The following is a 24,596-nucleotide window of genomic DNA, read 5'->3' as shown; positions in this document are numbered from 1 at the left end:
GGGGGCCCCCATGCCTGGCCTGAGTGGAGGAGGCACCTGCAAATTCTCGATGGGGCGGGTGACGTTGTACAAGTCGATGGTGTTCATGATGATGGCAGGCGTAGTGAGGAAGAAGAAGAGGAAGAAAAGGAAAGTGTTGATTGCGATAAAGCGGGCCCACCAATGGAAGCGGCGGACGGACAGGTGTTTCCTGGGTGGGATGGAGGAGGGAGACGCACTTAGGACCTTGGGGCTCAGCCCTCAGACACAGCCACGCTGCTTTCTGCGTGCCAGCTGTGGGCCAGGCTTCCCTGTGGGCCCATGCCTGCATGCAACAGCCCTCGGCCTTTTCCTATCACACCACTTGTAAGGCTCTGAATACATCCCACAGGTGAGCCAGAAGAATGATCTGAATTCTTTCCGCAGGAAAAACCTTTTCCCCAAAGGCTGGGTGCCTTCTGTGCTTGTAGTGGGGTGGGCTTGGGGGCAGGCAGAGGTTGCAATGCCCAGGAGAGACACAGCCCAGCAGGGGCCGTATGTGAAAGAGGAGGCCAGGCCCTGATTCTTTTCCCCATCCTACAGCCTTCTTCCATCCCAAAGAGCTCAAGGGAGAGGAGACAGACAGAGGGGGCTTACCAAATAATGTCTCTGGGGTGTGGGGCACGGACTACCCTCCAGTGGTAGGACTTGACGATGGTGCTCACTGAGGACTCTTTGGGGGACATCCCACAGTGGATGAACTTGTAATCCTGCAGAATGCTGCAGAGACGGGGGAGGAGACAGAGGTCTGGGGGTGAGGAATTCCTGGACACTTGGATATGTCTCTCCTGGCCTTATAGGTGGGCAGTTCCTCAGGCCTGGTCACTGGAGGAAAGGGCGTTAGAGGGATGGAAAAGAGGGGACCACATAGTTCTCAGTTCACGTCTTGTACCCCTAATGGTAGTGGCGGCACAAAGACACGCTCCTTCTGTGAGGTTGACAGGGGAGGTACTTGTTTAGCCTCCTCTTAATATCAATAGCTACCGACTGTTCCACCCAGTGCCTGACCCTGTGCTAACTGGTGAGTCACATCATCTTAGCCGCATAGACTATTGAAGACACAACCAAAGAGGGGCAGGTGCTGGCACTGGGGCCCCATCTTGGGTTTCCTAACACATCTGCTGTAATTAAACCTGAGACCCCTCTCTACTGAGTGATGGTTCTCAGAAAGATATGTAGATGTCTCACACACACTAAATAGAACACATATTCCTTCTTACCCTTTCAGGAGGTGGACAAGGAAGATATAAGCAACCAAATTTGATGAATAAGAAACTTGAGGGTGTAATAACTAACTTGCAAAATTGCACGTGACCCGTTGCCCTGAATTCTAGCCTGCGCTACTGTTCCTTTGCAGGGTCGGGGCGGGTGAAAACAAAGCCTTGTGAATGATCAGCCTCCCTTGGGGAGAGGATGGCTCCATCATCCTCAAAAGGCTGATTCTGAGGCTCCTATGTATTTGACCCAGGCCTAAGATTCCTTCCAGAACGTTCCAGAGCAGACCTCATCCACTCCTTATGAGGATGGGCTGCCAGGGCTGGGGCAGAGGAGGGCAGGAGCCTGCAAAGCTATGAAACAGAGAAGGCTTGCAGAGGAGAGGAGAGGAGCAGGATGGCAGTTGGGTCTTTGTGCTCACTCTGTCACTCGCGGTGAGGGGAAGGGTGACGTAGGGGCGGAAAATGGGTATCATTCTTGTCAAGGCCTGGAAGAGGAACCAAGAGGTCGAGGGCTACACTGACCACTTCTGGGCTGAAGCAAGGACGTATGGGGGTGGGGAGCCCAGGGCCTGGGCGTCTCTGGAGACAAGCTGAGCCCAGCAGCTGGAGGAAGACACACGCAGCCATGCTCTGGAAAGCAAGATGGCAGCGGCGATGCCCGCGAGGAGCAGGGCAGGGCCGAGGGGAGGAGGGCAGAGCATGGCACGCTGGAGGGAGGTGCTCTCCCCTCCTCCCCTCGCCTGGAATGGGGGTGGGAAAGGATGGTTTCGGAGAACCAGAGGCCCGCTCCTGGGGCCGGGCTGGGTGCAGCAAGCAGCTGTCCCCTCCACCCTCTCCCCCTAACCCGGCACTCACTGCTTCGTCATCCTGGAGTCCTGGAAGGTGACGAAGATCAGGTCCAGACGCTTCAGCCGCGCGCGGTTGAGCTCAGCATTGAACTCATCAGTCAGCTGCTCCTCCAGCTCGCTGTAGTACTGTTCTGCATCCACCTAGGGGGCGAGATGTGAGCCTCAGAGCTGGAGGGGCCAGGGCTCCAGGAAGGCCGCCTCTCTCCCCCACAGGGCGCAGGCCGGTGTGGGGCGGGGACGGGTGGGTGGGGAGGGGGTGTCTTGGTTCCATCCCCAGCTCCCTAGGATGCCTGGCAAAAAAGCTCAGGACCCCGGGTGGGCTCCAGGTCCCAGCTCTCCAGGAGGAAGAGGCTGTCACTCTGAAACAAGCTCCTTGCTCTTAGATCTGGGGAAAGGGAGGCTTCCCCAGGGGTGAAAGGGTGCCTTTGGCCTTGGGGTGGACTCCGGAGGAGCAACAGAATGTGCCTGCAGCCTTTTCAGGTGAGGGAATCATGCTTTTTTTCAGAACTGGCTAGATGAGTTCAGTCCTGCCAAGGCCTCCTTCTAGCCGCATGGGCGGGGTGATAAAATGGAGCCCACGGCTTTCAAATGTTCCCGTCCCAGCTCTGTGAACGCCCAAGGCCTGGCAGCCTGCTGTGTCCTTGCTGGTCCTCCCCACCAAGCCCCAAAGGGAGCAAGAACCAGCCCCATCCTGGATCACTCTGGGAGGGGGAGGCCCCGAGAAAGGCTCCTCTGCCTTCTCAACAGGGAGACAGGACATGCTAGAAAGGAGAACGTGAGCCAGGGGCCGCTCTGAATGGAGTCTGCGGCCCAAGGATGCAGGCCCGGGGTACCGCCTGGGGCCGTGGACAGAGCCTGGAGCCCCAGTGCCCCAGCCCCTGTGCCGCGTCCCCGATGTTCGCGCCAGTTACCTCTTTGAAGCAAGCCCAGCACCTGCAGAAGCACAGCCGGGAGCAGGGGTGGACCTTGATCATCACCTTCCCCTTCTTCTTGGCCTTGGCAGTGTAGTAGAGCCGGCCCCGCATCGCGTGGCGCCTACCAGCCAACAGGCGACACCGTGAAGGGTCTCGCGGTCGGAGGCCCGCAGAGCAACAGCCTTCCCTTCCCTCCCCACCCCAGATCCAGACAGGTTCCGCCGCAGCCTCACCTCTGATCATCCAAGTCAATCAGGGTCCTGACGTCATAGCAGAAGTGGACTCTGGTCACTACGCACCCTGGGTAGGCCTCGCTGAAGCCAGGAACAAAGATGATGAGCCAGCCTGCGGGGCTGGGGACTTCCCTTCTCCCTAGAGCTACAGCCCGCAGGGCTGAGGGGCACAGCTCCCAGGGATTCTCGGTGCTGGGGTGGTGGAATCCACTCCCTGGCTCCTAAGCCTAGACATCAGGGTTGATCCCTATTAATGAGAGACTTGCCACATCCTTCCCAGGTGACACAGAACACGGCCAGGGAGCGGAGCTGCACATTGCTGCTCACGGACAGATACTTAGCTTCTAGGGTTTGGAACTCAGGTCACAGAAGGGGCCACAAGATAAGATGACCTGTTCTAGACTGGGCGCCACAGCTGGAGGGTGACCGGGAGGAGGCCATCCATGCCTTAGCCCACCCCCACCCCCCTCCCACTTACTGAAAATGCTTAATGATGATCTCTGGGTCTTGGATATCCGTGGGGACATAGGTGATCATTAGTGTCCTGGTGACCTAGGTGGGGAAGGTCAGTGGAGAAAGAAGACTGCTTGCACAGGAATTCTGGGTCTTCTGGTGGCCCTCAACCACCTGGAGCAGGTCGTCTACTCATGTCAGGCTGCCTCCTTGCTGGGTAAGCCAGGTGCCAGCTTCCCTACCCAGCCCACGTCCCTGAGGTCAGCAGGCAGGCAAGCTACACCTCTGTGAATCCCTGTGCCCCATGCCATGCACCCCCTGCCCCTGCACCAGGAGACCCCTTGCCATGGATGGCTGTAGTCAGAGGAGGAAGAGTCAGAGGCTGCAGGGAGAAATGGAGGGCTCAGGGAGGACCAGCGCTCCATGACCTACAAGGGCAGCTCATGCTGTCTTGCTGACCTCTGGTCTCCACTGTTTCACGTGATGCCCACCTCAAGGGGACATCCCTATCATCAGACCGGGGAAGGGGAGCTGGAAGGTGAGTTGGACTGTGGGGAGGGAATGGGGAAGTCCCTCAAAGTTCATATGTTACTCTGTGACTGGGACATGTCTTCCTGAGCCATCGCCTTGTGGCAAGTGTCTGTAAACTGTGCTGCTAGAGAGGGGAGTCTGGGCGGAAGCTTCTGGTGACAAGACAGAATGCTGATGTGGCTGAGTCCAGATGGGCCAGGAGTGCCCAAGCCTCCTGGCAGGCTGAAACACTCGGGGTTACCTTTCAGGGGTGTGTGCAGTTGTGTTCTGGGGTGGGGTAAAGGGAATCTGTCCTTTAGGATGAAAGGCTTGAAGGAGCCCATCTCTCTTTTATCTGCCATCTTCCCTCCTGCTAGAAGACCCTACCTGCCTAGTGGTCCTTCCTGGGATCACCTCCTAAATAAGTGAATGCTATTCAAACCCCTGTCTCAGGTTCTGCTTGGGAGGTGGGATGGGAGAAATACAAACCAAGAGAGTGAGGACACAAAGAGGCAGCCCATGAGTTTCTGACCTCAGGGAGATGGTGGAAGGGCCAGGAGTTGGACGCAAGAGTGGGCAAAGTAGTCAAAGTATCTACCCACTGGGGGCACTGGCCGCTGAAGATGGAGGTCACCCCTGCCACAGTTAAGCCTTCAGTTTTCCAGTGCTGGGGAGGTCCAGGGGCCCTTGGAGAGGGTCCAGGGCAGCAGGGGTGTAGTGGGAGGACATACTTGGGGGCAGCTATTCACCAGCTGGTTTGGAAGGGTCTCAGTGGTTTCACAGCCCAGACGGATGTGCCAGGTGACAATTCCCAGGGATAAGCGAAGGAGGCCTCCCTGCTCGAGCGAGACTGCCCCCCAGAGGTGTGCAGACCACGACAAGCTGGGATGCTTCTGAAGGCTGGGAGTGGGATGGTCCGGATGGCAGGGGCAGGAGGAGGGGCTCTAGGCGAGAGGGTCCTAGCAATTCTCTTCACTTACTCACCGCGTAGCTTTTCCTGGGCACAAATCCTAAGCAGTGATGAGTCATGAAGAGGAGGTTGCTGACGAAGTATAAGAAAGCGAAGATGCTGTGTAGCCACAGGAACTTACTCCTGCCAAGAATGAGACACGGGAGGCGTGAGACCCCCACCCCACCCCCTCCCATCTCCCCAGGGCCACCCTCCAGTGCCTCCAGATACTCAGGCACCTTGGAAGGGGATGGAGAAGTGGCTGTCCACTCCAACGAATGAAGGCTAGCGTTGATCGAGTGTTCACTATATGCCAGACCCAGGGTGGGAGCAGATGCTCTGTGTACATTTTCTCGCTAGAATCTTGGACCGTGTGAGCGTGGTGCTGTGAATGTCTTCATTTTACTCGTAGGGAAACGAGGGCCAGAGTGTATGCTCAAGGCTACTCTTGGCCGTGGCGGTCCCAGGAGCGGTGTCCAGAACTGCAGAAGCACTTACACTCTTTATACTGTGTCGTATTGCCCCCTGCCCACCCCCCCACACCCCCCTGCCACTGCACAGCTGACCATGAGGCCAAGCAGAGCAGGCCTGCAGAAAGGAGGGCCTGCAGATTCGCCTCACCTCCCTGGGACAGGAAGTGTTTGGGTCCCGGGGCTCTGCACTCACATGAAGCTGTCCCAAGGCACCAGGCCAGGAAGGCTGCTCTGAAACAGGGCCCGCCTTATTTGGTGCAGTTTGAGGACAGAGAGGCTGCCTGGCTTCAAAATATCTCATCACTGTACCCCGCCCCCCTACCTCCTCTGCCTGGCATTTCACTTAACTTTCCCCATCTGGCTAAATGCCTCTCTCCTCAGTTTTCTCAGAGAGGGCAAGGTGACATGGTCCCTGAGGGACGCTCCAGCTCTCTGGATTTAGGAAAGTTGAAGGGGCTCTTGGCCGCCCTATTAGACTTCACTTCTTGTTGGAAGTTGTAGGCGCCACACTTACACCAGCGACTGGCCGGGAATAAGCTGCTTAAGCTCTGCTTTGGTGCTGCCAACACCCAGGGTGGAGCTGGCGAAAGGCGGCCCAACCTTTCTGGTGCTTTTGGAGTTTGGTGGGGTTTGCAGGGGTGCAGGGTCAGAAGATGGGGTGGGGTAAAGGGAGGTGGGGTTAGGAGCGCGCAGGCCCACTCACATCTGCTGGAAAGGCTGCTTCCGCTCTGTCAGGAAGCTGGCCATGAGCCCTCGGGGGCCTGTTGTCTCCGCCGAGACCAGCAGGGCCATGTCTGGGTCTTACAGATTGCTCTGGCCACCAGAGGGGTTGGCTGACGTTAACGTCCACAGGCTCCTGAACCATGAGGGCTGGAGGGGCCTTAGAGCTCGTGTCCAACAGCCTTTCCCCCACCACGGATGAGGGATGAGGCTCACAGGAGGGCGCCCTGCCCCAGACCCAGGGCCGGCTAACAGCAGAGCCAGGGCAGGGACCCAGCCCCTCTGGGTCCTCAGTCTTGCGGCCGCGGGCATCAGGTCTGTGCTTCACTCAGTTCCTTGAGGCCTGAGCTGAACTCTTTTGTGGGCAGAGGAAGCAGTACCTTAAACCTCCACTTACTACAGTGCTTCTGCCTATTGGCAGCTAGACATACCAAGCAAAGAGGACCACCTTGCTGAGACTTCAGGAGTGACTGGTTTAGCTAGGTTCATCCATTACAGAGATGGGGACACAGAGGAACCAAGCACACTTCCTCACGAAGAGAAGGCAGTGTCTGGCGTCCCACTTGGGACCTGGGTTCCCAAAGAAACCAGACCTTTCTCATCAGCAAAGAGGAGCCCATGTTTTAGACTCACCGTCGGACCACCTCTCCCCACCAACATCCACACCACCTCCCCTGCCCCAGCTAGTAGAATGGGAGGGAAGAGGATCAGGTACCTACTCTGTGGAGACATTGACAATGGTGGTCCGGCCAAATTTACTATCCCGGTCTGAAAGAGAAGAAAGTTGCCAACCTCAAGCCTGGCTCCTTGACTGGTTGGGCACCAGACCCTAGGGTTCCCGAGTGAATGCCTGGTGCCTAGAAACGCTTGCCTACATCCTGCGCTTCCTTTTAGTTCCCCAGAGCTTGTTGCAGGAGATGCGAGAGACATGAGTTCCATCCCTGGGTCGGGAAGATCCCCTGGAGTAAGAAATGGCAACCCGCTCCAGTATTCTTGCCTGGAGAGTCCCCATGGACAGAGGAGCCTGGCGGGCTGCAGTCCCCGGGCTCACAGAGAGTCGGACACGACTGAGCGACTGGGCACGAGCACCAGTGGCCGAGGAGAAACAGGTGGGAACCTGAGCGGTCAGGGCACACCTGGCGCTGTCCGGACGTTTACACACCACCTAGTCGTATGGCCCTCATTCGGCTCTGTGTCTGCACTCACTAGCGACATACTGGCTGCTATTCACTGAGCACCCACTACAGGTAGCGTGCGAAGCACGCGACACGCGTGGTCTCTCGATCCCTATGACCGTTGAGGAAACCGAGGCCTGGGGACACTGCGGAAGATGAAATAATCTTCTGGGAAGCAGACGTGGGTAAACATGGGGAACCATGTTTTCAGTCTCTGAAGGCCAAGCCCTCACCCACCACACTACTGTGTCAAAATCTACCCTGCTAGGAGAAATGTCGATGGACTCCGGATGAGAGATTCTGCCCCTACGATGCTGCGTCCACCAGAGTGGGTACAGCGAGAGATCCGGTCCAGGGATCTCGGCAGTGGGTCACATGCCATGACGAGGCCTCCACAAACACCTGGCCAGGTACCGTGGGTCATGGATCATGGATAAACATTCGGTTTTAGACTGAATTACTACTATCTGCCTTCTCTGCGCCAGACCCTGGGTCAAACTGGTACCCAGAGAGGTATCACTTGTGGTTTCCACGTGAGGGAACTGGAAGCACGGGTTGCCTAAGGTCCCATAACTAATCCTGAGAAGTACAACTAGAAGTTAGAGTTCGAGATGCCGAGGCCCCAAGCTCTGTCCCACCAGCTGGGCTGCCTCTTAAGGTCTAGTGGGCCGGGCTCGGGGTCCACGGAGCTCCACCTACCCAGAACATCTCCAGTGTAGTTGATGGGCAAGATGATGCCCAAGGAGGGGATGCAGAGGATGAGGATAAAGATGATGAGGTGGTACTGGAACATGATGTAGATCCGGGCGTCGTCTCCACACCTGCTAATCAGATCTTCATTCCTGGAAGAGACACAGAGATGGGGACACTGCTCAGGAGCCAGTGCGGCCGCAACTCGAGGCAGGGGCAGAGGGAGCAAACGGAGAGGAGATGACCACCCCATGCCCACGTCTTCATCTTCAGAAACATCCCTCTTCTCAAAACTTGTTAGGCCCAAAGTGGGTTTCACTGAATTTCACAGGCGTATCAAAGAAAGAGGCTGCAGATAATACACTTGGGAATCCAGAAGCACTCTTAAATCAGGCATTGATTTCCTCTTTTATTGCTTCTTCAAATGTTCCTAGTGCCTGCCATGGTACAGGTACTGAACAAACCGTTAGTGATAGCAAGATTCATCCTAGTTTTCAAAAAGCTGCTCCTTAAATCAAAAACCACAATGAGCTAAAAACTTCAAACCACAATGAGCTATCACTCCATACTGCCAGACTGGTCAGCACTGGGAAGTTGGTGAGGAAAGTTCTGGGAGGAGGTGCTGGTGAGGGTGTGGGATGCTGGGAGCTCTCTCACACTCATGGGTACTGACTCTGGCACAGCCACTTTGGGTAACAGTCGCCATTATCTATAGGAATTGACTATATGTACACCCTACGGCCTAACAATCCCCACCCCTAGGTTTATAACCAACCGAAATACATGCACATGGGCATTAAGAGACAAGGATGAGAATCTCAGAGGTGCATTATTTGTAATGGCCCTGAACTGGAAACAGCCTAAATGTCTGTCAAAGTTGAGATGGACACAAGAATGAAGTACACACACAGTGAGCTGCATACATCATGCATATATGTACTGAAACACTATTCAGAGATAAAAATGGAAGACCACAGCTGAACTCCACACATGTAATGTTGAGTGAAAGAGGACACACACGAACAACACATGCCACATCATTTCACATACAAAGTTCAAAAATAGGCAATACTGAACTGAAGAGTTAGAAGTCAGGATGCTGGTTCCCTCTGAAGACCAGGGAGGTGCTAGGCGATTGGAAGGGTGCAGGAGGAGAGCTTCTGGGGTCTTGGCAATGCTCTAATCTTTATTAGGAGGGAGGCTGTGATAATTGAGCTGGACATTTATTTTTTGGGCATGTCTCTGCATGTTTGTTAACTCCAATTAAAAATTTTAAAAGCAACACATGCTTATAATAGAAATTTTGGAAAATACGAAGGAAGAAAATCATTCACCTACAATCTCATCAAACCTAAGACAATGGGTATTAATCATTTTTGTCAATTTCCTTTAGTTTCTTATTATATTACTGGTTTACCTTAGTGACTGTAGTATAAACAGCATTTGGTGGCTCAGACGATAAAGAATTTGCCTGCAATGTGGGAGAACTGGGTTCGATCCCTGGGTCAGGAAGATACTCTGGAGAAGGGAATGGCTGTCCACTCCAGTATTCTTGTGTGGAGAATTTAAAGGACAGAGGAGCCTGGTGGGCTACGGTCCATGGGGTCACAAAGAATAAGACACAACCGAGCGACTAACTCTTTCGCTTTTTCTCCACTTTCTTTCATTTCACATTTAATCTTAAGTGTTTTCTAACAGTTTAACATTTTGTCTAAATATTTTTATGACTGCACAGTAATAATGGTGACAATGGTCTGTTTGTGGATTATTAGTTCACACTTAGCCCCAAGGTGCACATCTGCCCACCCCCCCCCCACTGGTGGACATACCATAGTTTACTCACCCTTGCCCTCTGATCAGAAGGCGGGATGCAACTTATAGCACCCAGTCCAATATTCAGATTTATTTTTCAACAATACTACAATGTACAGCATGTCTTCAAGGCTTTCAATATCACCATTTCAGTAATTACTTAGAGCTCTCCACCTTTTTTTTAAACTTCAAGCTGTTAAAACACTTCCTGCCCTGCATTTGGAGAAGGCAATGGCACCCCACTCCAGTTCTCTTGCCTGGAAAATCCCATGGACGGAGGAGCCTGGTGGGCTGCAGTTCATGGGGTCGCTAAGAGTCGGACACGACTGAGCGACTTCACTTTCACTATTCACTTTCATGCATTGGAGAAGGAAATGGCAACCCACTCCAGTGTTCTTGCCTGGAGAGTCCCAGGGATGGGGGAACCTGGTGGGCTGCCGTCTATGGGGTCGCATAGGGTCGGACACGACTGAAGCGACTTAGCAGCAGAAGCAGCAGCAGCCCTGCATTTGAGAATTAAATCCCAAGAATGGGGCAGATGAGGAGTGGTGAGAAGGGAGAATGGGGGGAATGTCCCCCTGCAGGATTGGGGTGCCCAGATCTGCTCATATGATATAGTGTGCCTGAGGCAGGGTGAGAGCCTCCAATCAGGTAGTGAGAGCAGAGGGCCGGATGGGACTGAGAACACAAGAATTTCGTTCCCTCTGCCCCTACTGGGCTCATTGCTCCATCTGCACCGGAAAACCCAGGCTATACTCAGCAGCCTATGTTACACTTTCAAGGGAAGCCTGAGTTTTTGAGCTATCTATACTTCTCTATTCAACTCTGTCCTCTTCCCACCGCTCTTTAAAGTGCGGCTCCTACTCATGATTAATTCTTGTCTCTGCTTGAATCGCTTCCTCTCCTCTACCTCTTACTGGAGACTCGCTGTACCTGGCATCCTTCTCTTTCACCTTTAACGCCTCCTCTCTCTTCAGCCACCCCGACTTCTTCCCTTTCAATGACAGCCAGGTTCAAGGGCCCATGTTTCAGTCTTAGAAAAACCCGAGAAGCTCCTCAAGCATCTACTCCTTCACCAGCTTCCCTTTGAGTTCCATCCAATATCCTTACGTCCCTGTCCCACCCACTTCTTGAAAAAAGGTGACTTCCTTTCTCAGCCTCTACTCCTCAGATGTCTCCTCATCCCGGACCTGCCCTCCCAGGGGAGACCCAAGTCTTCAAAGCCGTCGTCCTTTCCTGAGCACTCATTCTAGTCCGGCTCGCAGGGTTGGAGGCTGCAGAGCACACCATGTCTGGAGCCTTGTACCTGCCTGGTTACAGCAAGCTGCTGCCCTACAGGATACTTTTTCCTCCTGCCCCAGCTATTCTCTCCCTTGGATCCTTTCTGATCTTGCTCCCTTGGGTGAACCATCTGCTCCCAAGACTTCAACCACAATCTCTTCACTCCATATCCCAAGTCTAAATTTCTAGCTTCAACCTTTCTCCTAAGCTTTATTTCTGTTTTTCAATAGCTTGACCGTCAATTCCCATACTCACCCTGGTTCTGTGTTATCAATTTCCCAACTCATTATATCTCCTCACCTTCCACCTAATGTATCACTGCCCTTCCCAGAAATGAGACATCGACTTCTCCTTCTTTCCTAACCAGGTGGAAGCCAGGTGGAAACCATGACCCATTGACGGTCGCCCAGAGCCTCCCTTCCCATGTCTCCTCCACGTCAATTCCCTGATCATCACCACCTCTCACCTGGACACTGGGAAAGCCTTCTTAGCTGCTTGCATTGCCTTTGGCCTCTTCAAACTGCCATTCACCCCTCAAACTCCTGCCTACAAACAGACATCATCCTGAGTTTCCTGCTCAAAAACAGGCACTGCCTTTCTGCTGCCTCTAAATCAAAAGCCAAGATTCTCGGTATTGCAGTCAAGATTCCCACTGATCCTTCTGGCCCAATCTTTTATCTCGTCTCTTTCTATGTACTCCTGTTGCTAGCACACCACAAGATTTACCATCTCTGGACACTCTCTGCCATCTCCACCCCAAATATTTGCCCCCCAGTCCTTAATTTCTGATTGGGCCCTCCATATCACAATGACCAAAATTCTTCCCATTCTTCAAGGCCTCGCTCAAAACCATGCTTCTTCTGAACCCCCACATTGGAATTAAGTTCTCACTCTCCCAGATGCCTTTTGCACAGCAGTTATGCGCTTCCCGTGAGAAGTTCTATGGCATGGGTCTGGTTAACCTTTGTGTTTTTGATTAGACTGAGTGGGCTTTGTGCCCTGGGACTTTGGCTTCTGCAGGAAGGGAGGGTCATGAAATGGACAAGAGACTGCAGGTGAATCTATGTTTCTCTCAATGAAACTGTATTTATGCAAGCTTGCGCATGCTTTTCAAAATAAAGCAAAACTAGAGAAAGTGCCAAGAAATAAAAGTCTTCCCTCCACTACCCCAACATGGGGCTAAGAGTCCCAACCCCCCACACAAACTAGTTGTATCACGTCCTGGGGACTTCAGTGAAAGATGAAGGAAGACGAAAGGCCAAGGCCATAGGGAGTCCTCCGTCAGGGCTGGGGCTCAAACACCAGAGACTGCCAGTCCAAAGGCCAGCTCTGGATTCCCAAGGGCCAGTCAGGATGCCCTGCACCCCTGTGGGGGCCCCAGGTCTGTGGAAAGAGAGGTGCCCCGGTGTGGCTTGTGTGGGTTGGGACGGGGTCTGGGGGCAATATCTGAATGCTCCCAGCAAGGCTCTTGAATGGTGGACGTGGAGACACTCGATGGAAGACGCTCTAAGAGCCTTGGCAAAGAACCAAATGAGCAGGTCCAGGCGGACCCCTGTGCAGTGGCGTCTGAGGAGCAGTTAGGCAGTCCCCTAAGGAGGCATCCCAGGCAAGGCTGGACCCTGGAGAAGAGGGTCAAAGGACAAGAAGGGCAGGCTGGATGGGAGCTATTTAGGGAGCACCCAGGAACATAGAGGGCTCTGAGATGGAGACAGAGCTGTGCACACAAGTAAGTGTGTACACACACATGCGTTCATGCAGTAGAGACAGAGAGCTCTGAGAAGAGTCAGGGACGGGTGGGGATGAGGTCATCAGGAGATGACAGGCCTGGGGTCTCTCTCCTTGCCGAGGGGGTCTGACACTCAAGAGATCCAGAAGATGCGATGGGCCAGGGGTTATCCCTCCAGAGTGGGCACAGAGGCTGGGAGACAAGGCCTGCCCTTCTCTCTGGTGGTTTTGGTTTTTTCCATCTCGGCAAATATGAGGAATGACGTTCACAGGAGAAAAGCAAACAGCACGTGGGAAGGGCTTCTTTTTCCTCGTGTGGCCTTCATAAAAGCATTTTTACAAGCCTGTGAAAGGAGTCCTTTCCTGAGAACTGTGGCAGAGGGAAAATGGGCTGCGGGCACCCTCCAGTTCCCATTTCACCAACTGGAAAGCATCCTTTTTCCTGGGCTGGGCTGCAGTGGGCGGCCGGGAGCAGGGAGTGGAGGCTGGGGCACAGAGTTCAGGCCCCAGGCCCGGTCCTGTGGGGAAGGAGACCTGCCCCCCACCCTCCAGCAGATGAGGCCCCGTGGCTCAGAAAATTCAGGCACTTACTTCATGGTGATGGTGTTGAAAAACCAGGAATAGAAGCCCTGGAGGAAAAGGAGAAAAAGTGTGAGAAACCCAGGGCTGGGACGTCTGAGGCAGCGAGGCAGTGTCTGGGGCTTCCTCCCCAGGCAAGGCCCGGACCGGAATCAGTGCTGAGGGGGATGTCTTTTTGGAAGTCGGGCATCCTGCAACAGGAAGTGGGGACCTGGGGGGGCCTTGGACTGGAGGGAGAGAAGGCACTCTGGGGTGGACATCAGTTGCTTTCTATTTGTCCCTCATTGCGTCCACCTGGGAAATGCCCCTCCACCAGGCATGTGGCTCAGTGGGCTGTCCCTCAAGAAGGCTTCTGCCAGTTGACCAACAGGAGCCTGACCCAAGCGCGGCCAAACAGAATGCTCTTAAGGGAATTGATATGGCATGGCTTCCTCTGGGTTCTTGCCTCTCGGTCAACACCAGGCAGCCTGGAGGGGCTTGGTGAGTCTCTGATGCCACATGCAGCAGTCTGCCTGAGGAAAAAGCCAAGTCAGATGAAGAAGGACCAGAGAGGGATCCTGGTGGCAATGCTGGACTTCCTGGGTCCAACTGGACCTGAAACAGACACTTGTCCTAATTTCTCCACACTCAAGCCACACATCACCCTTTTGTTACAGCAGTAAGCTAGAGCTGGCTTCTTCTTCTGCACCTGAGAGTCCTGTCAATTATGCCTTTCTCTCCAGTCTTGCTGTCTGGAGTTCCCGGGTGACGGGAAAAGGTGGCCTTGGCCAGAGACAGGGGGAAGCCTGGAGAGGGCGTCAGCTTAGGAGCTGCGTGCTAAGGTGGGTAGAGGGCCATGGCTCTAAAAGGCGTGGCAGCTGGTTAAGTTGCTCTGATGCATGCTTGCTTCTGAGATTCTGGAGGGCTTGGCAAAACCTCAGAAAAGGCTGCAGTTCCTGACGGACCCCATTTGGGTCACGAGCACATCAGTGAACTGGGCAGCCCCCCTCTCAGCTGAACCATGTGCATTAGGGAACAGGTATTTGAAATGAGGTGCTGGAGAAGACTCTTGAGAGTCCCTTGGACTGCAAGGAGATCAAACCAGTCAATCTGAAAGGAAATCAACCCTGAATATTCATAGAAAGGACTGTTGCTGAAGCTGAAGCTCCAATACTTTGGCCCCCTGATGCGAAGAGCTGACTCTTTAGAAAGGTCCCTGATGCTGGGAAAGACTGAAGGTGGGAGGAGAAGCGGGCGACAGAGGATGAGATGGTTGGATGGCATCACCAACTGGATGGACGTGAGTTTGAGCAAGCTCCGGGAGTTGGTGATGGATGGGGAAGCCTGGCGTGCTGCAGTCCATGGGGTCACAAAGAGTCGGACACGACTGAGCGACTGAACAACAACAAAAGGAAGCAAGGAGAGGCTGGTAAACACGAAATAAAAGGAAGTTCCTCGCTACCTTCAGTGTAAGGCCCACCTTTCAGGCCTCTTCACTGTGCTGGGTGGGTTGACAGCGGGAATGCCTGTCGGGGGAATCATTCCCCTAGCTATGACCTAGGGAACTAAAACAGGGATAAAAGCCTGGCTATGAGGCAGAGCAATGAAGGGAAAGGGTACGGAGATGGCAGTGGCGACTGGGCAAGTCCCAGGCAGGGGGTGAATTGCTAGACAAGACTGGGCTTGACTCTCAAGACTGGCCACCCATCCCCGCATGGAGAGCCTTTCCCCACCACCCACCGCTGGGCCAACTCGCAGTTCACTAAGACAGCAGGCAGGTTTGCTGACAGGCCCTAGTGGTTACGTGGAGTGGAGGACCACCAGCGAAAGGGCAGAGGTCGTGAGTAGAAATGTGGTCTATACACTCGTGCAGAGTGCATGGACACAGATGTGTGAGTGACCATGTGTGGATCCGTTCTCTCTTTCTCTCTCTCTCTCTCATACACACACACTTCCCTGCATACACACCACAGCTCTGAAAGGAATAAACTATTCTGAAAACTTCACAGCTGAACAGCAGGCCTGAGAAGCAGACGTATCTTCTCTCTTCTCCCTGCCCTGAGGAAATGGTCACAGGCTCCCAGGAGCCAGCTCAGCTGGCAAGACTGAGTGACGGTGGTCAGTCCACCCACCTCGGTGGCCCCATCCTCCCCGATCCTGCCACGCCTGTCCCAACTTGCTCACGGCACTATGGGGAGACCGGCTGGCTTCACTCATGCCGCTCAGCCAGGCTAGGGGCTCGCCGCCTGCCTGGGACCCCTCACCACACTCTCCCTCTGTGTGTAATTTCTACCCTCATCTGTTTGACTGCCCCACTGCTGCCATAATGATTTATCTTCTAGATATTTTTAAAATAAAATGTCACTGTGCAGAAAAAAAAAAACTACAAAGGCAAAGCGATGTTTCCAAAGGTAAATCTGAGAATCACCTTGCAAGGTAGGTGTGACCTCATTCGACAGAGGAAACCTCCAAGACACGAACTGTCTGAGGCTCCTGGCCTGGCCTGGGGCAGGTCTTGGCAAGGAAAGGGACTGGGTCTCTTGGAGGGATGAAAATGGAAGGAATAGGGTTCTACCTGCTCCCTGCCTCCAGCAAATGTGTATCAGATACTAATGACAGGACAGGGTGGACCGGGTGCTGGGACAATGGTAAGTGAGACCAGAACGACACTGGTCTCGAAGGGGGAAGTGGGCACACTTGACTGATTGTAGGATGGGGAATCCTCACAGTCTGGGCTAAGAGCACTGAAGACAAGGCGTGCATTTTCTATGAGGCTATAACAAGAGATCGGGATCCAGGGGAGCGGACAAGGATCCCGGGAAAGTGGTGCTTGAGCTGAAATCTGAATAGAGCTTGGGTGTGTTAGCCAGAGAGGGGCCAGTGGGCAGTGGGGAGGGGGAGAGCAGGTGACGGGCGTGGGGTGAGAAGAAGGATCAGAAAGACGGCCAATGTGGTGGAGGGTGGGGCAGTCGGGAGGGAAAAGAGAGACCGGACAGGTAGGCAAGAGGCCCAACCACAAGCCCATGTGATTCCAAGAGCATTAGGAAGCCATAGAAAGCTTACACAGGGGGCCCTGTGTCCCTGTTCATGGAGTTCACTCTGGATGGAGTAAGGGGCACGTGTGGACCAAAAGAGATCGGTTAGCGGCTACCGTGCTCACCCAAGCCAAAGACTGAGGGAGGCTGGACTGTGGGATGGTGGGAGAGGTGGAGAGAAACGAACCTGGGAAGGCGAGAGCAACACGATTAGGTAACAAGCCGGCCGCGCCAAGGGCCTGGGTGAGAGCAGTGACACGTACCTGAGTGGGTGATGGGAAGAGTCTGAAACCAGGGGTCCAGGGACAGGTGGTTGTGGGGGGTGAAAATCACAGCATACTGAATCCGAAACGCCCTTACGATATTTTGAAGGCCACTGGACCAATGGGGCCAGAGCTCAGAGGAAGTTTAGCTGGAGACAGGAATTTAGGAGGGGTCCATGTAGAACTGGGGGCTTCCCTAATAGCCCAGTTGGTAAAGACTCCATGTACAATGCAGGAGACCCCAGTTCGATTCCTGGGTCGGGAAGATCTGCTGGAGAAGGGATAGGCTACCCACTCCAGTATTCTGGCCTGGAGAATTCCATGGACTGTATAGTCCACGGGGTTGCAAAGAGTCGGACCGATTGAGCGACTTTCACTTTCGTGTAGAACTGAAGTCGTGAGTGAGTATGAATGACAGGACTGGGGCTGGGGAAGTCTCCCGGCCTGGAGGCGGCACCGCCAGAGGGAAATCCCAGAGAGCAGGATGCCATGGAAGCAGCCGGAAGTGCTTTCCTCTGTTCAAGAAGGGAAGGCGGCTCTGAGAGATGAGATGAGAACTCAGGAGCGGCCACTGGGTTTCGTGACGAGGGGCTGTGGGTGACCCTGGGGCTGTCTGGGTGGGAGCCACGGGTGAGAGGGAGGTGAGCAGTGGAGGTGGCAAGCCAGACCTCTCTTCCGAGTTCCGCTCAAGAGCACCCAGCCCTGAGCGCCACGCAGAGCACGTTAGCTCCGCCCCGTCGCGTGGCGGGCCCCCTTGCTGCCTTTATCCTCTGCGCCCTAACCACCACCATTCTCTTGCGCCCTAGGAGGCAGCTGGGGTCAAGTCTCTGTGTTTCCGCTGGGGAAACAGGCTTGGCAAGGTTGAGGCGTTTGTCCGAGGTCAGGCTGCCCGAGCGCGTGCTGTGGCCCCTGCCGGCGAGCCGGCGCGTCCTGCGCGAGCCCAGGCCGCCTATCCAGGGCCAGCGCGCCCGCCCCCGCCCTCCCCGCACCAGCCCCCCAGGACCCACCTTGTCCCTGTGCTCCATCTCCAGGGAGATGTCCGAGGGGGACGTCTTCTCGCTCTGCTCCCCATAGACCAGTGAGGTCAGGCTGTCAGCCAGGAAAGAGGAGGTGGACAAGGAGAGGAGGCTCTTAGGCACCTGCCTCGCTGTCTTGCCCACGACCGGGGTGGAGGACTGGGCCCCCCCCCCCCGCCCCCCGCCCAGGAGCAGACACACCAGCTCTGGGCATCTTGGGGAGTCGTAATCCAGACTGTCTGAGACCTGAGGAAAGAGTGGCCTTGGGTCCAGAGGGGGCTGCCCTCCGGAAGTCACCTCTGTGCTGGGAGGGACGAGCAGGGTGGGGGTGGTAACGAGATGCCACCTGCTGACACCTGTGCAGCTTGGGCGCGGGTCAGAGCCATGTCCTGGTCACGGCAGCACATGCCCCGAGGGAGCTGGATCCCCACCCCGGCCCCTCCTCACCTGTCGTTGTGTATCAGCAGAGCCAGGCGCCCGTAGTCCCACGCGGCTTTCCGGAGGAAGGAATAAACCAAGACAATGACCTGTCGGCCAGGAAAGGGGCAAGAGAGTTCACAGACGCCTTCCCCTCGACTCACCCCTGCATTCCCAAGAGGAAGACTGTCCCTGAGGGCTCCAGTGGCTTCCCTCTGGGTGGCCAGCTCTGTCAGGGCAGGGGTCATGCCTTTTTCAAGGCCCAGTGCCCAGCAGCATCCTGGCACAGAGTGGTTGCTCAGAGTTGGTTGAATGAAGGTGGCATGTTTAGAACAATGGATGAGAGGCCTCCTTGAAGAAACCATCAAGGGGCCAGATGGGAGGCTCAAGGGCAATGGCCAAGGGGGAACCTTCGGACAAAGGTGCAAGAAAGAGAATCAGGGATCTGTCTGTACCCAAAGCCCCCTCTTCTCGAAGGTGCCCCCGCCCCGGGCCGCCCTGAGCAGGCTGCCCTTCAGATGGTTCTCGCCGCTGGGGCTGGTGGGACACAGCTACTTGTATCCCTTGGGAAAGCTGGACCATGTGCCCCGGTGAGACCCATCTGGTTTGCCCTCCGCAGTGCCCAGCACTCACCACCCACAAGATGATGTTGAGGAACAATACGGTAGGGATGCCCCCAAAGGGCTGCCCCTTTAGGACGGTGTTCCGAGAGTTGAAGCAGTCATCCACCGTGAAGTTCTGGGACTTCCCCAACATGTTCAGGTTGTTCGGCAAGACAGTCATCCTGGGAGGCTCCCTGCTGGAGAGGGGTCCCCAGGTCAGACATGAGGCCCCCCGCCCCCCACACTGTGCAAGATACTGAAGCCTATTGGGGAGCTGGGAGGGCTACACTGAGCTTATAACTGGTCAAGGCAAGCTCAGCCCTCAGATGGCATGCAGGCCTGTCCTGTAGGAGACCAACTTCCTCAAACCCAGGGGCGAGATGGCAGAATAGCCCAGATATATTGGTAAACACACATCCAGTGGGCCTTCCTATTTCCACCTCTGTGATGTTTTTCTTGAACAAACCTCACAAAGGTCTCAGGGAGAAAATATTCAGTTTAGAGGATAGAACCACCACATCACGGGACACCCGTACAGGCAGGGCCATTAACGATCGTCTTTATCATCTTACGACTCTCTGGTCCAATTTCCAGGGAAGGCAAATCACTTCTAAGACTAAGTAATGTAAGAATGTAGAGTTCCTGGCACACCACAGGGACTTGCTATTTCACCTTGAACTTGACCAGAGAGATCAACACCCCTTCAGGGTTGTGAGCCAATACAATGAGCCTGAGACTCAGATGCAGGGTTCACGGTCAGGGGCATCTGCATTCTTCAGGCCTAGGTAAGAGCGGAAAGTGTGAGTGAAAACTGGAGGGAACCAGCAGCTGCTTGGACTTATCTGCAAAGTGGCTCCAATTTGAAATGATCACTTGTTTTGGCTCCAGACTACTACATCACACCCTAGAGATTCTTCACTCCCAGTCAAGAAAAGCAGGCTGGTTCATTCAACAAATATTTGGTGACAACTGCTTTGTGCTAGACTAATAGACTAAAAAAAAAAACCCCACAAAACCCTCCCTTATGGAATTCTCGTGGGGAATGACAGTTCAGGGGTGGGAGTGAGGTTAGGATTGTAAAGAGGGTGATTAGGGAAGGCCTCACAAAGTCTATGGGGTCACACAGAGTTGGACACAACTGAAGTGACTTAGCAGCAGCAGCAGCAGCACAAAGAGGATGCCGTCTGAATAAAGACTTGAAGAGGGAGCGAACCAACCAGCTGTGCGGGAAGGGCGCTGCAGGCAGAGCAAAGGCCTGGGGTTGGTGGATGGAGTGGCAGGGGTGGGGTGGGGCAGTGTCGTGTGGTGGTAGCAGCTTGCCTGGAGCGAGGAAGAGTTAAGGGGCCAGTGTGGCTGGACAGGGGAGAGTGCCTGAGCAAAGGAGGGACATGAAGTGACTCATAGTTTAAAGGGGTAGAGGGGAAGGGCAAGTAGAGGGGGTCAGTTGGGAGGAATTTGTGGCAAGCCAGGCAAGAGATCTTGCTGGGAAAGATTGAAGGCAGGAAGAAAAGGGGACGACAGAGGACGAGTAGGTTGGATGGCATCACCAACGTGATGGACATGAGTTTGAGTAAACTCCGGGGGTTGGTGATGGACAGGGAGGCCTGGAGTGCTGCAGTCCATGAGGTCACAAAGAGTCAGACACGACTGAGTGACTGAACTGAATTGAATCGAGGCAAGAGACAGTGGAAGCCTGGACTGGGATGGGAGCCGTGAGAAGAGGGCCAGACTTTGGAAATATTTTGAAGGTGGAGCCAACCAGATTTGCTGATAGACTGCATAAGGAGCATGAAACAGAGGAGTCCAGGATGACTAAGGCTTGTGGACTAAGCAACTGGAAAACTGGAGGTGCTGTTATTGGATGGGAAAGACAGGACGTGCTGGGTGGGAGGTGCAGGGCGGGGGGACTGGGAGCTGGGTCGTGGACACGCTCGGCAGGCAGTGGGCTGTGTGTCTGCAGTGCAGAGCAGCGATTGGAGACTCGACATGGGAGTGGCCGGTATGGAGACAGATCTTCGGTTTTCCTACTTTCTGCTCGCCTCTCTGCCTAGGTTGCCCACCATTTTATTACCCCAGGTCACTGGTTAACACATTCACACTAATGTGTTTAGCCAAATGTACAATTATTAATAGGTTATATTGAGCACAATATATTTTAAACAGGAAGCCATCTGCTGGAGAGTCAGAGTAGAAGCTATGGCATTCCTGCTGTCTCGGCGGATGGGGCGGCATCTCAGCCTTCGCGGGCTCTGGGTCGGCTGCGGCATGAGATGACAGTTCTGCCAGTGGCCACTAGGGGGAGCCCTTGTTGAGAAAGCAGGTGGAAAAAGGAGGCAGGCACGTCCATCAAGCCTGAAGGCCTAGGGGAAAGACTTTACCTACTTGAATCAGTTCTCCAGGGAGCCTCCCAATCAGGCCTGGCGGCCCAACTCAGCTACGGGGGTGCTGCAAAGAACAGACGCAGTGGCGAGGCCCCGACTTAGGAACCCAGGCTCTCTTTGCTGGTGGCATCCTCCCCCAGACCCCTTCTCCTCTTTAAGCTCCAGATACTCTTTCTTTATCACATGTGTGTTTCACAAATAATTTTTCTCCGTCTTGCTTTTTTTCATTTTTGTCGCAGTATCTTTTGAAGCACCAAAGTCACATATTTTGACAGTCCAATGTATCAAATTTTCTTTTATGGGTCATGCTTTTTTGGTACTGTGTCTAAGAAATCTCTGCCTAACCCCAAATCTAAAAGATTTTCCTTGATGCTTCTCTGTCTTAGAGTTTCTGCTCTTACGTCAAAATCTGTGATCCATTTTGAGTTAATTTTTGCATATTGTGTGAAGGTTCTAAGCTTATTTGGGGGAGTATGTGGCTGTGCAGTTGCCCAGCACCTTTAAAAGGAGGGGAATAATTTATAAGCCCTTCTTTGGGCTGTCTGGGGACTGGAACCAGGCCAAGGATGTGAAAGAGCTTGGTGAGCTGCTGTCCAACCACAAGGACTCGAGACTGTTATTATTTGGTTAATACTGTGTGTGATGAGCCCGGGAAGGGATCCCTGGGCTGTGAAGAGCTCTGGTTCCCATCTGGATCTAAGAAGGTTTTGAGTTCTGGATGCTGTTCTTTTTACTCATCAACTCCCACTACGTTAGTCTCTCTTATTCCGAAAGAACCGCCCCCTCTCTCCCTCCATTTCAACCTTCCAGAAAGAAGGACTGCATACTTACTATAAGCCAGGCATCATGCCAGGCTCTAGGGGCCTGGCAGACATGGTTCCCACCTGCCTGAGGCTCCCAGACTCACTGGGGAGACACAAGCCCACAAGGCATATGCTTCTGAACTCCAGCACTCTCATAGCCCAGGGCCATGGGGAGGACTCGCTGTCAAGTAGTCTACACAACCTTCTGTGGGAAAGTGACCTCTGTGCCAGGACAGCACAGTGCGGTGGGGAAGCGTGGGCAGAGGAAGCCGAACTGGCAAAGACGCGGAGCGGAGACAGAGCACGGAGGTTTGGGAAAGTGAAAATGAATACTCGCGGCTCCAGCGTCAGATGGGTCGCTGGTCTGTTCTTTCGTTTGTTCATTCAACAAGAATTCATTGAGCATCTACTCTCGCCAGGCCCTGTGCAGACTCTGGAAGTACAAACATGCGTTCCTCCTCTTTAGGGAGTTCACAGCCTTTGGGATCCGGGGAGAGGAATGCTGTTGAGAGGCCTGGTCCAGACCGCTATTCTCCCTGGGAGGACCCAGCTACAAGGTTCCAGCTTCTAAATGTAGAGTGGGGTGGAATCTAGCCAGCAAGGTTGCGTCAGGTGCGGGCTTTCAGCTTATCTGCAGCCCAGCCTTAAGGGGAGGTGAGGAAGGAAACGAGAGAAGACAGCCTCACCCCCACCTCACTACGGTCCTTAGCTTTCTCAGCAGCAAGCAGACCAGCAACGAGGGAGGCTGTTGCGTTGCCATGGAAACACAGAGTAGTACCCAACCTTTTCTCCTCACCCCTACACCATGCCTGGACCTTCCTCCTCCTTTCTTTCCAGAAGGCCAGCATTCTGGAGATAGAGGTAGCTCTTGTGTGTGAAAAAGAGGACAGAATGTTTTCTGGCAATCAGAGCATCAGCCCCCAAGATAATAAAACTTAAAATCCGAGGGTGTTAAAGGAGCGCAGAGCAGGGCACCAATTTGCCTGGTGCAGCAGGCATCAAGGAGCTCTTCTCTTTGAGCATGAATTTCACAGCAGAGCACAGGGATGCTGGCTATTCAGGGCATCTTTCTGGAGCCAGATTGCCTCGGCTTAAGTCCCAGAACCATGCTTGCTAGCTGTGTGACCCTGGACAGTGACTTCACCACTCTGAGACTCGGTGTCCAAATCTGGAAAGTGGGGATAATAACAGAACCGCCTCTCAGGGTTACTATGAAGATGAAATAAGATAATTTGCACAAAGCCCTTCACATGGTGCTTGGGAATCTATATGCTCAAAATGAGCCAGCACCAAGATCACTGTCATTAGCTTATTTGTGACATGAGCAGCCCAGACCAGATCATTCCTAGTCTCCTTCCCCCTACTCTGCTCTGCAACAGGCAAAAGGAGAGGTGGAGAGTGAGGGAAGGACTTTACCGGATCCTCAAACTGCAGCCTGTGGGTGGTGCTGCTTCTGCTCTTCCTGGACATGAAAAGTAAATGTCAGCCTTGCTTTTTGGACCAAGGAGGGGCAGCGAGAGAGGATGTTAAGGTTGGCTGGTGAGTCGGGAGTCTCAGGTCTCTTCAGTTGCACATCTTATCTGATAGGGAAGTGTGAGGCCTTCCTTGCCTCCCATTTCTGCCCCACCCTAAAATAGCTACTCCTAGCTTTATTGATTCAGAGAAGGCAATGGCACCCCACTCCAGTACTCTTGCCTGGAAAATCCCACGGACGGAGGAGCCTGGTAGGCTGCAGTCCCTGGGGTCGTGAAGAGTCGGACACAACTGAGCGACTTCACTTTCACTTTTTACTTTCATGCATTGGAGAAGGAAATGGCATCCCACTCCAGTGTTCTTGCCTGGAGAATCTCAGGGACGGAGGAGCCTGGTGGACTGCCAGCTATGGGGTCGCACAGAGTTGGACATGACTGAAGCGACTTAGCAGCAGCAGCAGCAGCAGCTTTATTGATTACGCCAAAACCTTTGACTATGTAGATCACAACCAACTGTGGAAAATTCTTCAAGAGATGGAAACACCAGACCACTTTACCTGCCTCCTGAGAAATCTGTATGCAGGTCAAGAAGTAACAGTTAGAACCAGACATGGAACAATGGACTGGTTCCAAATTGGGAAAGGAGTACTTCAAGACTGTATGTTGTGACCCTGCTTATTTAACTTATATGCAGAGTACATCATGCAAAATGCCAAGCTGGATGAAGCACAAGCTGGGATCAAGATTGCTGGGAGAAATATCAATAACCTCAGATATGCAGATGACACCACCCTTATGGAAGAAAGCAAAGAGGAACTAAAGAGCCTCTTGATGAAGGTGAAAGAGGAGAGTGGAAAAAGTTGACTTTTAAAATTCAACATTCAGAAAACTAAGATCGTGGCATCCAGTCCCATCACTTCATGGCAAATAGATGGGGAAACAATGGAAACAGTGAGAGACTTATTTTGAAAATTACTGCAGATGGTGACTGCAGCCATGACATTAAAAGATGCTTGCCCCTTGGAAGAAAA

The 24,596-nt window shown here is 53.7% G+C and overlaps 1 protein-coding gene across 5 annotated transcripts in view; it reads right to left on the bottom strand.

The window, feature by feature from the left end:
- The window catches only part of TMEM63C (transmembrane protein 63C), a 75,584-nt gene that overhangs the window by 18,457 nt on the left and 32,531 nt on the right, over positions 1-24,596 (bottom strand). For 2 of the 5 annotated variants that reach the window (XM_027972076.3, XM_042252787.2), the window contains exons 3-15: positions 18,941-19,106; positions 18,338-18,417; positions 17,882-17,963; positions 13,610-13,647; positions 8,210-8,352; positions 7,055-7,103; positions 5,178-5,286; positions 3,709-3,782; positions 3,231-3,311; positions 2,995-3,118; positions 2,091-2,224; positions 616-738; positions 37-190 (exon numbers count right to left, since the gene is read on the bottom strand). In XM_027972076.3, the coding sequence (XP_027827877.2) occupies positions 37-190; positions 616-738; positions 2,091-2,224; positions 2,995-3,118; positions 3,231-3,311; positions 3,709-3,782; positions 5,178-5,286; positions 7,055-7,103; positions 8,210-8,352; positions 13,610-13,647; positions 17,882-17,963; positions 18,338-18,417; positions 18,941-19,090 (1,341 nt within the window). In that variant the 5' untranslated portion in view covers positions 19,091-19,106. Of the gene's footprint in view, positions 1-36; positions 191-615; positions 739-2,090; positions 2,225-2,994; positions 3,119-3,230; positions 3,312-3,708; positions 3,783-5,177; positions 5,287-7,050; positions 7,104-8,209; positions 8,353-11,759; positions 13,544-13,609; positions 13,648-17,881; positions 17,964-18,337; positions 18,418-18,940; positions 19,107-24,596 lie in introns of those variants that run through there. The other 3 variants (XM_027972077.3, XM_042252789.2, XM_027972080.3) reach the window with 3 other exon arrangements.

The sequence above is a fragment of the Ovis aries genome, chromosome 7 (genome assembly GCF_016772045.2).
Source record: "Ovis aries strain OAR_USU_Benz2616 breed Rambouillet chromosome 7, ARS-UI_Ramb_v3.0, whole genome shotgun sequence".
Classification (NCBI taxonomy): Eukaryota; Metazoa; Chordata; class Mammalia; order Artiodactyla; family Bovidae; genus Ovis; species Ovis aries.
Note: the sequence above shows the minus strand (reverse complement) of the source record. Positions and strands in the feature narration are given on the sequence as shown.